At 38.8% G+C, this 16,016-nt stretch overlaps 2 protein-coding genes across 2 annotated transcripts; both read right to left on the reverse strand.

Moving 5' to 3' along the window:
- Positions 1–3,905: 3,905 nt before the first annotated feature.
- On the reverse strand, positions 3,906–4,370 carry LOC140817992 (uncharacterized). The gene has a single exon (XM_073177788.1). It carries the CDS (start codon positions 4,368–4,370, stop codon positions 3,906–3,908), a length of 465 nt encoding a protein of 154 aa, XP_073033889.1.
- Positions 4,371–10,113: 5,743 nt separating this feature from the next.
- On the reverse strand, positions 10,114–11,242 carry LOC140817993 (uncharacterized). The gene is made up of 2 exons (XM_073177789.1): positions 10,700–11,242; positions 10,114–10,221 (listed from the first exon to the last, which is right to left on the reverse strand). The coding sequence occupies exons 1-2, from the start codon at positions 11,240–11,242 to the stop codon at positions 10,114–10,116; spliced, it is 651 nt and encodes a 216-aa protein (XP_073033890.1).
- Between the last annotated feature and the right edge of the window lie 4,774 nt (positions 11,243–16,016).

Consider the following 16,016-nt stretch of genomic DNA (forward strand, 5'->3'; position numbering starts at 1 on the left):
ATCTCTTCAACCATGTTTCAAATCATTAGCAATTGATTTCAAATTTTTACAAACACATATCATAAGGTCTTTTTCGGTAAAAATTGGGTTCAAAGCAATATTCATTCAAGAAATGGATACCCAATAAATATTTGATGCAATGAGGTGTGTGAAAAATTGATCAAAATTCTTATTCAATGAAAGTGTTTATTGATTGTCCATAGGCTAGATCCTCCCAATCACTCTCCACTAGTATATTGGACAACTATGACTAGGTTAATAGGATTTTTAATGGTTATAATGTTAGGCTCGGTTCATGGCTACAAATAAAGTCTAGGAGTTCAAATAAGGGAGTAAATTGAATTTCTTCTCTTTTGCACACTCCACTATTTCTTTCAATCTCCAATTTTTATCTTTTTCTTTTCTTTATTCATCTCATCTCTTTTTCTCCCCTTTTTCTCCAATTTTCAACAATGTATCATTAGTCTTTTTTTTTTTGTAGGAGAAAATAAATTCCTTTCAAATTCTTACTCCCTTGAGAAGGTAGGAATTAATTGTATAAGATATTCAAAAGGTTGGTAATTGTGGGATTCTTGAAAAAAATATTTGAATGGGGGTCTTTTACACATATTTAAGTATGCCATTCAAATTCATATAAGTTCAAAGAGGTGACAAATGATAAATTAATTTATTTGGTAGCTTGAAAGGCTCAATCGATCCAAAAATCACCTAAATCATTCATAAATCATAATTTGTCCGTATTTCGCCTCGAGTGATGTTTGGATAGTTCTAGACAAAATCTCAATTCACCATCAAAGAGTAGAATTCTAATCATCGTGAAAATGCATCAACCAAATACATATATATTCAAAAAGAAATGTGCTTGGCTTCCAAGAAATTTAAAAACACAACTCTTTTCTCATATAGGCTCAAAAGGGCTTCAAATGAATGTTTATGAATAATATACATGGCCCAAATAAATTCAAAGATTGCCTAAATCATTTATATGTTTGCAAAAATTTTATTTCAATGTCAAATAAAAATCACAAAGTTTTATAGAAATTTTAAGTCTCAAATTCACCAAATCTCATGATTATTCTCTAAATTTTCAAAGTGGTCAATTAACATGAATTTGATGCATGACATTGCTTTTCCAAAAAATATTTTTATCATTGGCCAATTCATTAAACATTTCATGACTAAAATACTACAAACACACAAAATAAACCAAAAAATTAAACACACAAAAATACATTAAGTAAATAAACACACAAAAGCAAATAAACAAATAAACACTCTAAATAAATTAAAACAAAACACACAAAGATAGAATAAAATAACTCTCCCCCAAACTTAATCATGTGCATCGTCCTCGATGTAAATAGGCATGAAAAATAGGAAAATGCACATACACTGGGCAACGACCGTCAGTGGTCATTGCCATCATCCTCTTCATCGTCATCAGGGTTGGGTTGTTGTTGGAACTCTGGCGGGTGGTAGACAGGTGGCCACTGTGGAGGAGGTGGAAATGGATGTCCCGAAGTGGCAGCAGAGGGAAATTGATGAGCCAAGGCTGATGTGAAATCCATCATGTAATCCATGAATGTATCGGTCCTATACCGAAAAGCATCCATCTCTTGGCGTTGTACCCTCATATCCTCCTCTAACTGATTCAGCCTATTTCTCCTATGCCTTTGCTGTGGCTGTGGCTCTTGAGCTTGGGCTTGGTCACGCCTCTCTGCAGCTCTCCGATTGAATTCTCTTTCAGCTCTACGTGCTGCAGCTTGGTTATTTCTGAATCCCATAAATGCCTGAGCTATCACAATAGGATTTTTAGGCTTCAGAACTTCTTCATTTGGTGCCCAAGTAACCCCCACATGTTGGCATAAAACAGTGATGAGAGAGGGGTGGAGAAGTCCACTCGGAGAGTTGCCACATGCATAATCGTAAATTGAATTTTTAAGCAATCGACCTAGATCGATTGTCTTCCCTGTCATAATGCAGAATATGAGAATGGCCCTCTCCTTAATCACAGTAGTGGTGTGTTCTGTAGGCTTTATTCTGGCAGCAATGAATGAATACCAATATTTTGCCATTTCCCTGAGGTCAGACTTTGCAAGGCTTAAGTGCACATTATCTCTCATTCGCCATTCGGCTCCCTGTGTACAAATAGTTTGAAGAATATTGTCATAATCAACATACCCATTTTTGTATTCTTCGTACTCATCGTGCATTATTTCAGGAAAGCCATATACAGTGTTGATTGTCCGCGCATCAAAAGCGACCTCTTTACCTCTCACAAACACCACTAACCGATCATATCTCACCTTCAAGTTTGCATAGAACTCTCTCACCAATGATATGACAGCATCCTGTGGCTGTCTTCCAAATTCTTCCCACTGTCGATCCCTAAGCATTTGTTCTATTTGAGTATTAGGGTAACTAAAATCAAAACCCCTCTCCTTGATAATGCTTCGATTCAAAATTTTCCCATATTGTTCCTCCGATTTTTCATTAAAAAATCTACTCGCATCATAGTTCACTGCTGTTGATGAAGAAGCACCCTTTGATGACTTTCTTTTCAGTGGCATTTTGTCAAACACCTTGTTTACACAACTTCAATTCAACCTTCTTCTCAAAATAAAAGACTTCTTGCACTTCCCCAAACTACTTCTCAACTCACAATATACACACCACAACAATGTATACAATAATCAACCAACAATATTCCCAAAATCACAATATTATTCACCAAATGAAATTTCCTTCCAAAGCAACTTATTTCGAATTTTTTTCAACAAAAATGAGATGAATATGCTCACCTTGGATGTGTTGATTTGTTTCTTGAAGAACAAAAACAAATTTCCACTCAAATCTTGAAGAAATTTCGAACCCCCTTTTTCAAACCCTAGGCTTGGATTTGAAATTTTCTTGAAAGGAATTGATATTTGATGGAATGGGTTAAGATATTTTGGATGGGAGTAGTAAATTTGAGGAAGGAATCACAAAAAATGAGTGTGAAAAGAGTTTGGTTGAGAGAAGATTTCGAAAATGGAAGAGGTGTTCTTGAGAAGGAATTTTCGATTGTGTCTAGAAATGCCCAATTTTTGCCTAAAAACGTATGACCGCGGGTGCGCTGTTTGAAAGACCGCGGGTGCGGTGAATGTTCGGGGTTGCGCACATTTTGTAATTTTCATCACCGCGGGGGCGGTAGTGTAAGCACCGCGGGTGCGGTGTTTGTTCGAAAATGAAGCGCGGGTGCGGCGTTAGGATACCGCGGGTGCGGTAAATGTTCGGCAGCTTTTGAAATTTTTCTTGTAAAATTACCGCAGGGGTGGTAGTGTAAGCACCGCGGGTGCGGTGTTTGTTCGAAAATGAAGCGCGGGTGCGGCGTTAGGATACCGCGGGTGCGGTAAATGTTCGGCAGCTTTTGAAATTTTTCTTGTAAAATTACCGCAGGGGCGGTAGTGTAAGCACCGCGGGTGCGGTGTTTGTTCGGTAACTACGCGCATTTCTCCATAATGCATGACCGCGGGTGCGGTCATGTAAGAACCGCGGGTGCGGTGTCACTTCGGCATTCCTAGTGCGGGGGCGCTGTCTTTGTGCTGCGGGTGCACTCCTGCTTCGAATTTTCTGTGTTTGAATGCACCTCAAGCATAGGTGCAGTGCTCATGAGACTGTAGGGGCACTCCTGTTTCGTCAAAATATTTTCTTCTCAAATTTTCAGTCCTGAAAAGAAAACAATTAGGATTCATTAAATTCGGGAAGATATAAACATACACTATATTAAAAATACACAACTAAAAATAACATGATTAAAATAAAATAAAAACTGAAATCACAATGCAAACAAGAAACAAAGAATTGGGTTGCCTCCCAATAAGCGCTTGTTTTAACGTCATCAGCCTGACTACCATGAGTCGATATCAAGTTGACCCGCCCAAAAGAATGTTGTCGAGGTGCCTTACTTCATTCCCATAGTATGGCTTAACTCTTTGCCCGTTCACCTTAAAAGTTCGTCCATCATTGCACTTCAACTCGATGGCCCCATGAGAATACACTGTCTCCACCAAAAATGGGCCTGACCAATGCGATTTCAACTTACCAGGAAACAACTTAAGACGGGAATTGAACAAGAGTACTTGTTGTCCTGGTTTTAGTTCCTTTCGTACAATGAGCTTATCATGCCACTTTTTGGTATGTTCTTTATAAATCTTGGCATTTTCGTAGGCTTCATTGCGGAACTCCTCCATTTCATTTAACTGTAATTTTCTTTCATCACCAGCGGCTTTCAAGTCAAAATTCAATTTCTTAACTGCCCAGAATGCTCGATGCTCCAATTCCAGCGGCAAGTGACAGGCTTTACCAAAAACCAACCTATATGGAGACATCCCTATAGGTGTTTTGAATGCTGTCCTATAAGCCCACAGTGCATCATCCAACTTTATAGCCCAATCCTTCCAGTTTGTATTGACAGTCTTTTCTAAGATTTGTTTGATTTCCCGGTTGGATATTTCAGCTTGTCCGTTCGACTGAGGATGATATGCCAATGCCACTCTGTGCTTCACATTGTATTTAGCCATCAGTGAATTGAAAATTTTATTGCAAAAGTGCGTACCTTCATCACTTATGATAGCTCTTGGTGTTCCAAACCTTGTGAAAATGTTCTTGTGCACAAATTTAACTACAACACGAGCATCGTTAGTACTGGTGGCGATTGCTTCCACCCATTTCGAAACATAATCTACAGCTAATAATATGTAAGATTGACCAAAAGAAGGGGGAAAAGGTCCCATGAAATCTATGCCCCAGACATCAAAAAGTTCCACTTCCAAAATATTTGTCAGTGGTAATTCGTGACGCCTAGAAATGTTCCCTAACCTTTGGCATCTATCACATGATTTCACTAAGGTATAGCTATCCTTGAACAAAGTAGGCCAATAAAAACCTGATTGCAATACCTTAGCTGCTGTTCGTGTTACCCCAAAATGTCCACCATACGGTGATGAATGACATTGTTCCAGAATTTTGTGTGCATCTTCTCCATCAACACATCTCCTAATCACTTGGTCAGCACATCTCTTATACACACAAGGAACATCCCAAAAGAAAAATTTGATATCATGGAAGAACTTCTTTTTCTGGTGATGATTAAGATCTGGAGGAAAAGTACCACAAGACAAGAAGTTAGCTATATCAGCAAACCACGGGAGTTTAGAACTTACCTCAAACAGTTGTTCGTCTGGGAACAACTCATTTATAACTCCACTTTCCGTTCTTTCTTCTAACTCTAGTCGTGATAAGTGATCTGCCACCTGATTTTCACAACCTTTCTTGTCTTTTACTTCAAAATCGAATTCTTGAAGTAGGAGTATCCATCGTATCAACCTGGGCTTGGCATCCTTTTTGGCAAATAAGTATCGAAGCGCTGCATGGTCAGTGAAAACAGTTACCTTGGTGCCAATAAGATATGTTCTGAACTTGTCAAATGCGAACACTACTGCTAGCATCTCTTTCTCAGTAGTTGTATAGTTCTGTTGAGCTGCATTAAGTGTACGACTTGCATAATATATAGCCTTGAACATCTTATCTCTCCTCTGTCCCAATGCTGCTCCCACAGCATAGTCGCTAGCATCGCACATGAGCTCAAAAGGCTCCTTCCAATCAGGCACTATCATAATGGGAGCAGAAATCAGTGCTTTCTTGATCTTGTTAAATGCCTGCAAACAATCATCGTCAAAAATAAATGTTGAATCTTTCTCCAACAAATTACATAAAGGTCTAGTAATTTTAGAGAAATCTTTGATATAACGACGATAAAACCCGGCATGTCCCAAGAAACTTCTGATCCCTTTCACATTCTTTGGCGGTGGTAGATTTTCAATTGCCACAACTTTGGCCCTGTCAACTTCTATTCCTTTAGCTGAAATTTTGTGGCCAAGCACAATACTTTCGGGAACCATGAAATGACATTTTTCCCAATTCAGAACTAGATTTTTCGCCTGACATCTCTGCAAAACAAGCATTAAATTTTGCAAACAATGATCAAAAGATGTACCAAATACAGAAATGTCATCCATAAAAACCTCCATTATTTCCTCAACCATGTCAGAAAATATGGCCATCATACACCTCTGAAAAGTAGCAGGTGCATTGCATAGTCCAAATGGCATTCTCTTGAAAGCAAATGTACCGTAAGGGCAAGTGAAAGTAGTCTTCTCCTGATCCTCCGGTGCTATGACAATCTGATTATAACCTGAATAACCATCTAGAAAACAATAATAATGATAACCACCAACTCTATCAAGCATCTGGTCAATAAATGGAAGTGGGAAATGATCTTTCCTAGTAGCATCATTCAATTTCCTGTAGTCTATGCATACTCGCCAACCAGTCACTGGGCGAGTTGAAATCAATTCATTGTTCTCATTTTTCACCACAGTTATTCCTCCCTTCTTAGGCACTACTTGTACTGGTGAAACCCATGAGCTATCAGATATAGCAAAAATAACACCAGCATTTAACAATTTTAACACCTCAGCCCTTACAACCTCTTTCATTGCAGGATTAAGCCTTCTCTGATGATCAACATAAGGTGAATATGATTCCTGCATCAAAATTTTATGCATACAAACAGTAGGGCTAATTCCCCTTATATCAGCAATTGTCCATCCCAGAGCAGATTTAAATTCTCTCAACACCCTCAACAATTTTTCTTTTTCATTACAAGTAAGAAAAGAAGAGATGATTACCGGATATGTTGAATTTTCACCTAAAAATGCATAACAGAGGTGACTTGGAAGTTCCTTCAATTCAGGGGATACTTTTGGCACCTCTATAGTTGCATCTTCAAGTAATTCTACATTATGCACATCAATCTTTTCTCTAGGCAATGTATCGAGAGCAAGTAATTCCTCTTGCACATCCCAATCATCTTCATCCAGTATAGACGCCGATTCCAACAAGCATCTCTCCAAGGAATCCTTTGTCAATTTTCCTGCACCAACATGAGATACACATGAGTCAATTACATCAATGCTATTACAAGTACTTACCTCATTTGGTTCTTTGATTGTGTTGTAGATGTTGAACATGACTTCTTCTCCACCTACTCTCAATGTAAGCTCACCCTTGTGCACATCGATCAAAGCTTTTCCAGTGGCCAAAAATGGCCTTCCAAAGATAAGTGGGGTGTCCTTGTCTTCTTCCATATCTAGAATGACAAAATCAGCAGGAAATATAAATTTGTCTACCTTTACCAGAACATCCTCCACTATACCCCGTGGATATGTAAGTGATCTATCCACCAGCTGCAAGGTAATAGTGCTAGGCTTCACCTCGCCAAGCTCTAAAGTCCTGTAAATAGAAAAAGGCATTAAATTAATACTGGCACCTAAATCACACAAAGCTTTATTTATTCTAGAACCACCAATAACACAAGGGATAGTAAAACTCCCTGGATCTTTGAGTTTCTGTGGTAGTTTCCTTTGCAGTATGGCGCTGCACTCTTCCGTCAATTTCACTGTCTCAAACTCATGCAACTTTCTCTTTTTTGACATCACATCTTTTATGAACTTTGCATAATTTGGCATTTGCTCTAAAGCATCAGCAAATGGGATGTTGATATGAATCTTCTTGAAAATTTCCAAAAATTTGGCAAATTGCTCATCCAATTTCTTCTTTTTAAACCTCTGCGGATATGGAAGTATTGGCTGAAATACCGGAGGTTGTTCAACTTCAACTTCAACTTTAGAACCCTCAGTTTCGACTTCTTCAACAGTTACCTCCTTTTCATCCTTATCATTTGAATTTTTACCATCAAGTTCTTTTCCACTCCTCAAAGTCACTGCCTTGCACTGCTCTTTTGGGTTCACCTCTGTGTTACTGGGAAATTGCCCCTTGTTCTGATCTTTTAGAGCGTTGGCCAACTGTCCGATTTGCGTTTCCAAAGATTTCATTGTGGCACCCATGTTTCCCATGTGAGTCTCCATATTGTCAAGACGAGATTCAGTTCTCGCCATCCTTTTTCCAGACTCAGCAACAAATGTACCTACCAAATCTTCAAATGAAGGTTTTCCCTCCCCCTTTGATGTATTGAACCCCGGTGGAGGATTCAACACATTCTTATTATTAGCATATGAAAAATTTTCATGATTTCTCAAACCAGGATGATAAGTGTTAGAGGGAGGGTTACCTCGATATCCTCCGTAGCCACCAAAATTCCTATTGTTGATATAATGAGCCTCATCAGGAATTTGTGGTTCTTCAGTAACAACCGATGCATTTTCAACCTCTGATGTACCAGTCTTATTCATTGCTGCAATTTGATTTGTCAAAGCTGAAACTTGAGCAGTAAGTGAGGTAATAGGATCTATGGCATAAATTCCAGCTTGCTTTTTTACTCCTGACCTTTCAGACGGCCACTGATAACTGTTAATGGTCATCTGTTCTAGCAAATCATATGCTTGATCGGGTGATTTAGCAAATATTGTGCCACCAGCTGCTGCATCAACAGTGCCTCTTGTCTGTCCATTCAAACCATTGTAAAACAATTCAATCTGTACCCAATCTTCAAAACCATGGTTTGGACATCTTCTTAACAACTCCTTATACCGTTCCCATGCCTCATATAGTTGCTCAAAATCAGTCTGCCTAAAAGTACTTATCTCGATTTTTAACTGTGCAGACTTTGCAGGTGGGAAATATTTTGCAAGAAACTTAGTTGCTAACTCCTGCCATGTAGTGATACTCCCCAAAGGAAGCGATTGGAGCCATCCTCTTGCTTGGTCCCTAAGAGAAAAAGGAAACAAACGCATTCGAATTATATCATCAGAAACACCATTTATTTTTACCGTATCAGTAATTTCAAGGAATGTTCTGAGATGTAGATGAGGATCTGCAGTAGCGGCTCCATTAAACTGATTCTGTTGAACCATGTTTATCAATGCAGGCTTGAGCTCAAAGTTGTTTGCATTAATAGTTCCTCGTGCTATACCAGAATAATGAGCATTCAATACTGGTCTAAAATGATCTCTGATGGGTATTGCAGGGGGTGGATTTTCATTGTCTCTGTTTTCAGCCATTGCTCGAATCTCTTCTCTTCTTGCCTTTCTTAATCTTCTTGCGGTTCTTTCGATTTCAGGATCAAAGATAAGCAAGTCAAGATTTTGCGATCTTCGCATGCACTGTCAAACAAAAACAATAAACAAATCAGTGTTTAATGTAGTATAATAAAAATAGCTCTAAATTAAAATCTAGACTAATTGATAACAATACTAATATAAATTCAAATTTTACACTCCCCGGCAACGGCGCCAAAAACTTCTTGTTGCGTGTTTTCTTAATTGCTTGCAAGTGCACAACGTCAAATTATAGTAAAATGTAATTTTGAGTACAAGTGTCGATCCCACGAGGAATGTATTTCTAAATTTATATTAATGCTTGTAATTAAAATAGTCTTGATTTTATTTAGAATAATCAAATAACAGATTTGTTCGCATCAATAACTGATTTGAAAATAAATTTAATTGTAATACCAAACAGAGTTGAACAACAATGGAATAAAAGATCTAGAGGTCCGATTTCACGCAACTATCCACCATGTGTATTTTTGTGTAGCTATATTATATTTGTCTTTCTTATTCATTAGCCAAGAATTCTAAAATCATCTACTCCCTCTCCCGAATGTTAAGCAGATACTAATTATCTAACAAAAGATTGTAACGTTCCCATCAACAATCTAAAATTAAATAACACAATAATCACTCAAATCTTTTAATGGCTTCAATAGCACTATATGTCCTCCCGAACTATAAAACTACTATCGATGTATTTTTCCCTTTTTTGTTTATAAATTCCCTTTTCCAAGTGATAATTTATAAACATAAGCATCATTCAAGATATGGCCAATAAATTGAAAGCATTAAAATTGGAAACATACAAATGAACAATAAAGTAATCTCATATAGCATAAATCATAAATCATCACACATGGTTTCTAGTTTTGATCCATCGTTCCTCTAGAAATAAAAATTAGTTCATAATAAAAATAACACAACACACAAATCTTGAACAAAACATAGTAAATAACAATGAAAGTAAAGAAAGAAGAACTTAGAACAAGAGTTTTGGAGTTCAAATGAAGCTTTTATCCAAAGATGTGCAAGAACTTTCCCAAGGATGCACTTGATCTTTTATCCCTTTGTTGTAGCCTCCAATCCTTTCCTTTTGATCCAAGATGCCCTAGATGATGAATAATGGAGGCTTTTTATAGTCCTCAACAAGTCTTGCACGCAAAACACCAAAGTCTTCAAGTCCCATGCGCAACACACCATAGTTTCACAATTTCCGGAAGTTGTCTGTGCATGACCGCGGGTGCGGTACTAACATGACCGCGGGTGCGGTGCATGTTCGCCAAAAAATCTGTTGCTGCATAGGTGACACCGCGGGTGCGGCGCTTGCATGACCGCGGGTGCGGTCATGCTTCGACAATCAGCGTGGGGGCGGCGATGTAAGCAGCGCGGGTGCGGTCTCTTGCTTTGTGTCTCTTTGTCCTTTACACCTTCTAATTCATCACTATATCACTCCAAACTCTCATTTCTAAGCTTCCAAACTACAATAACAAAAACAACAACATATCAAATAAAACCTGCTCAAAAATCACAAAATTCCAAGTTAAAAACAAGTAATAAAAGTACAATAAATTGCACTTATCAAAGACTCCAACTCCTTTTCCCACAGGAAACTTAAGCTTCTGATGATAAGTGGAAGCTACGGATCTGAAATCCTTCAGGGATGGCCGCCCTATGATTCCATTATATGCTGACGGGGTATCTACCACAGTGAAGGCTATCATCTTTGGGGGAAGAACAATCTGACCCAAATGCGGGATGGCGTGTCCTGCAAACCCATATAGTGGGGTGGATACCGGCTCAAACTCAAATCCTCCCATCTTCACTTGATCCAACGTGCTCTTGAACAAGACGTTCACGGAGTTTCCATTATCAATAAATATTCTCGCCACATCATAATTTGCAATGGTGGCCATTACCACCAAGGCATCGTTATGTGGAGTCACAACGCCTCGAAGGTCTTCCGGCCCAAAGCTGATGACGGGGTCTTGTGGTAAGTCTGCACCCCTAGATATCTCAAAGTTCTCCAACCTTCTCCCATGTGCCTTCCGAGCTCGCCCCGAGTCTCCATCAGTAGCACCCCCCGAGATCATATGAATCATTCCTCTCATAGGGTGGTTATCCTCATACATTCCCCTCCTCGGTTCGACAGGCTCTTGAGGGACATCTTAACATCGACCTTCCTCTCTCTGCTCCCCGATCCTCAGACCTGGCCATGGAGGGCCTTGACCACGCCTATGGGACGAGCGAGACCTCTGTCGGCTCCTGGATGAGGATCCTTCTCGTATATCCCGCGAAGGCAATCTAGCACTGCACTTAACCCTTTGCGACTTCTCCCACCTCCCCTCAGACTCCCTCACTTCCATCACCTTGTCCCGACTCCCATCCAGAGGAACATGGGATGAGAATTGTCCCCTGCCCCTAGCCTTATCATCCTCCCTCTCGCCCGCGCCTCTCTTCCTAATTCCTCTTTCCGCTCCCTCAACTCTGCTTCCCCCAAGTCGCTGCTCCATCCTCTTATGCCGCTGGGCATCTTCGAGATTTACATATTTTTCCGCCCGAGATAACAGATCATCATAACTTGATGGAGGTTTCTTCACTAACGATTTAAAGAACTCTCCTACTCTGAGTCCCTGGGTAAAGGCACTTATCATGATGCCAGGAGTGGCCGCTGGTATCTCTAATGCTGCGTTGTTAAAACGCTGAACAAACTCTCGCAAAGTTTCAGCTTCTTGTTGTTTCACCACAAACAGGCTCAAATAGTTTTTTTTGGTGTTTTTGCTGCTAGCGAATCTGTGCAAGAAAGCAGCTGAAAAATCCTCGAAAGATCGTATAGAGTTGGGCTGCAAGGTGTTAAACCATTGCTGGGCTGACCTCACCAACGTGCCGAGAAACACCCTGCACCTGACCCCATCTGAATATTGATGTAACATGGCCGCATTCTCAAATCTCCCCAAGTGTTCTTCGGGGTCAGTATGTTCATCGTGCTCTCCCACATTCGACTGTCAAAAATTTGGAAGAAGTCCTTCTCCTAAAGTGGCTAGTGAAAAGGGACTTCCTCTCTTGGGTGTCGGCGCTCTGCTTCCCAACTGCTGCCTCAACATCTGTATTTCCTTCCACATTTCTCTCATCTCACCAATCTCCCCACTTTGGTGTTGTTGTGTCTCTTCAACCCTGCTCTGGTGGCCCTCAGCTTTTTCTTTTTGCTCTTGGCGAGTGGCCTGTTCTTCAGCAAACATAGGTTCTTTGTTCCTCTCATAGCCTCATCCACTGTCCGAGTGATAAAGTGGCCCAACTGTTCCAGGGTCAAGTTCCCCACATTTTCATTAGGACGGGGTAGCTCGACCCTGTTCTCTTGACGAGGCTGTTCAGTTCTCGTCTCCGGATGGAGTTGTTACTGAATCGCCTCAACATGAGACGGTTCGGGTCCCCTCTGAGGATGCGATGACGCTGAGTTAACTCTTCTGCTTCCTCTCCTGCCTACCATCTCTACGTCTCAACTCAACGTTCCCACAGACGGCGCCAAGTGATACTCACGGGAAATTTAGGGTCCGATCCAGCAAGTGTCAGTAGTCCAGACACAGGTTTTGAAATTACCCTGAGCCTGAAATCACAAATAAGATCGTTAGGAGGGGGCCAGGAGGGTGTCCTGGCGTAGCCCCTCCGATGCTCAAGTCAGTGACTGAGGATATATGGGGGGAGCAGCTAAGGGTGCTGCTGAAAACAATATTGAATGCCTGAATTAACACTCAAACCTGGTATTTATAAGAGAATATTTGGGCCCTTGATGGGCCTGTCTTCCATTTGGGCTTGGGATGGGCCAGGGGTAGTGGGCCCATCCATGGGGTATCAATAACTATTTTGGTGCATGCGACATTCATTGTGTGATTAAAAAGTTAACCACATTGTAGCGTGTAAAAAAGTTCGTGTCTTTAGATATTTCTAAAAAACATACTGCTTGACTGAATTATTTTAATTTCTCAATTTAAAATAATTAATTTTAATTATTTTCAGATAAAAAATAATTAGTATCGAGTCTTTGCAATAACAAAACAACTAAATATGGGCAAAATCACGCCTACCGCCACGACCACGGCCATTTCAGGCTGCAGTGAACCATTTGGCATTGCATTGGTGGGGTTTCGTATCGTCATTCGGATCAAGGCTCGGAATTCTCCGCCATAGCAGTGTACATAGCTCGATCGCTGCTCATATATTCACAGGAAACTTCATTGTTCTGTTGCTCTCCTTCTTCACATTATGCGCGAGGTGACAAGCATAAGATGGGCTGTTCTAAATATGAAATGAGCTTCGCTAATGGGCTTTCTATTATTGCATGACTTAATTATTTTTCATGCAGAAAAATAAGAAGAATAATATTTTTAAATTTGAAACTAACAAAATTTTACCAAATATTTCAAGATCTCCCGTTCAAAAAACAAAAAAAAAAAAACAAAAACAAAAAACAAACAGTGGGTTATTTTAAGTGAAATTAAAATCATCTATCTTTGAAGGATAGATTGGTGATTCTGTATTAAAATAGTTTGATTTGATCACCGGTGAGGAAAAACATGAAGAGAGAAATTATGTCACGAGACAAAATCGTGTGTGTGTTTTAGTTATGCGGTAATTAATATTTAGAGTAGATGTGACATCTACTACTAAAATAATACAAGATTTTTTTTGCAAGTTATTTTCGGAAATATTCATGCACATGCATGGAATAAAAAACCATCAACTATGCGTGATAAAAAGATCCTCCAATGGTTGAACTGTATTAAAATTGTTCCTAAATATCAACCCATATACTACTGTTTTGAAAAGAACTCGAATCCAACATTCAAAAGCCTGTCAAATCATCAACGCATAAAAAGATGTAAAATGTATAAAAACATTGTTTCATCCGTGGCTCATAAACATAAAGTACAGAAAATGTAAAGTCCCCGGGTTATCGTGCGCACTCCCAGCTCCACCTACTCAGTCTTCGGTGTCTCTAGTCTCTACCTCATCATGCTCACCTGCATCAATCACACCTAGTGAGTCTAAAGACTAAACACACCTCAACCGTTATAACAAGTATGTATACATAACATGCAATAGTGAAAAGTATTGTAATTAAAATAAAATTCATGATCTTAAAAGCATGAACTTAAACATATCCTAACATTAACATATTCAAACGTATCTCATCATAATCATATACGTATTCATTTTAGAAGGGAAATATAATTTCCATATTAAATTGATTTCCCTAATATTATCTTTTCCTTGTTGATTTGATTGAGTATAATATTTAATTATTGTTTTGCCTTTCTAGATAATTATGTTAAAATTTTATTGTGATATAATATCATGTGGAATATTGAGTTTTACCTTTCTTGATACTATCTTTATGTTAAAGATCTTCTAGATATAATATTTATGATAATGATTTACATGATATGATATTATTGATTTGTTTCTAATAAAATTCTTGTATATCATATCTTATAGATCTTTGTCAAGATAAATCATAGAAGATGAGGCATTTATAAATAGGAGATAGAGATTCAAAAGAAAAATGGAGAGAGAATTGAGAGAGACGAAGAGAAATTCAGAGAGTTTTAGTAGTGGAGTTTTTCGTGGAGAGAGTTTTTTTGTGGATATAGTTTTTCGTGGAGGTGATTTTCGTGGGAATTTTTCGTGGTGCTCTCCTCTCTCAATCATACATACTTACACGCACTTGTGCACGCCGTGAAAAAGTCAGAGAAATAATCCTTCGAGGGACGTGCTGTTATGAAGAGTACAGATACCGCGTGTTGCCTTGAATGTTGGGAACATCTGCAGACAACATCGTAACGAAGTTGGCTGAAGATCGTTTCTGTTACTCAGTATTTTGGCTCACGTTTTTAACTTTTTTGATTAAGTTTTTATTATGGTCATTTTTTATAGAAAACATTTGTTTTCTCAACTTGTTGAGGAAATTGATTTTAGTCTTAATCACTAGTGATAGGTTTTTGTAAACGTTTTGGTTTTCTAGTGATTTTTTTTTCCATAAGGCGCCGCACAAGTATTTATAATTGTGCAAATTTAATCTTGTCCATTTATTTATTTAAATTCAATTTGTGTTACAAATTATAATATTCCGCTGCATGTTGTCCGGAATGTTGTAACATCTGGCACAACACTTAATTCTGATAAAACACAAATTCACTATTTTACATCCTATTCTGATATTCTTATTATTTTTATCATCTCTCGGACAAAATAAACCTAACCAGTGGTATCAGATCCTACTCTTGATATATTAAGTGATGATTATGGCTTTTGTTTTGTTTGATAGAAATATCTAATGGACACATCACTTGCAGACAAGTGTAGAGAGTGCAAGGGCTTTGGACACTATGTCAATAAATGTGCTAACAGATTACGAAAGAACAAAGGTTATAATGTGTCTCTATGCGATGATGAATCTGATGAGGAGGATAAATCCATTGATGAAGACAATCACACCTCCTTGACTGCACTGTTGACAGAAAATCGCTGGCTGCAGGTGAATCCTTTAGGTGTTGCCCTAGGTGTTGCCACACCTGGCCGTAACATCTGCAAAAAGGCAGTGTGTTTGAAATCCACAACTTCTAGAAATTCGAGTGGAGATGATGAATCAGAAGCTGATGATGAAGAAATCACTTTTGAGAGTGTGCAAAAGCTTTATGAAGAGTTGTTTGAAAATTGGACCAAAAGAAACAAGTTGAACTCAAGTCTTATGAAGGAGAACATTGATCTAAAAGCCGTAGTTGCCAAACTTGAGATAATTTTGAGCAAAAAGGATTTGTAACTTGGTAAAACCAAAGAAGAACTTCAAAAGACAACTGAAAATTTGTCCAAGTTTAATTCAAGCACATCCAAGCTTGATTCCATACTTTT

The sequence above is a fragment of the Primulina eburnea genome, chromosome 17, assembly GCF_022965805.1.
Source record: "Primulina eburnea isolate SZY01 chromosome 17, ASM2296580v1, whole genome shotgun sequence".
NCBI classification, from domain to species: domain Eukaryota; kingdom Viridiplantae; phylum Streptophyta; class Magnoliopsida; order Lamiales; family Gesneriaceae; genus Primulina; species Primulina eburnea.

What these genes read in the sequence shown, in the direction of transcription:
- LOC140817992 (XM_073177788.1), bottom strand. Translation starts at nt 4,370, where the DNA reads ATGTCTCCATATAGGTTGGTTTTTGGTAAAGCCTGTCACTTGCCGCTG.
- LOC140817993 (XM_073177789.1), bottom strand. Translation starts at nt 11,242, where the DNA reads ATGTATGAGGATAACCACCCTATGAGAGGAATGATTCATATGATCTCG. An exon ending in CTGTGGGAAAAGGAGTTGGA is followed by an intron (nt 10,222 to 10,699) that starts GTCTTTGATAAG and finishes TTCATCATCTAG; the next exon opens with GGCATCTTGGATCAAAAGGA.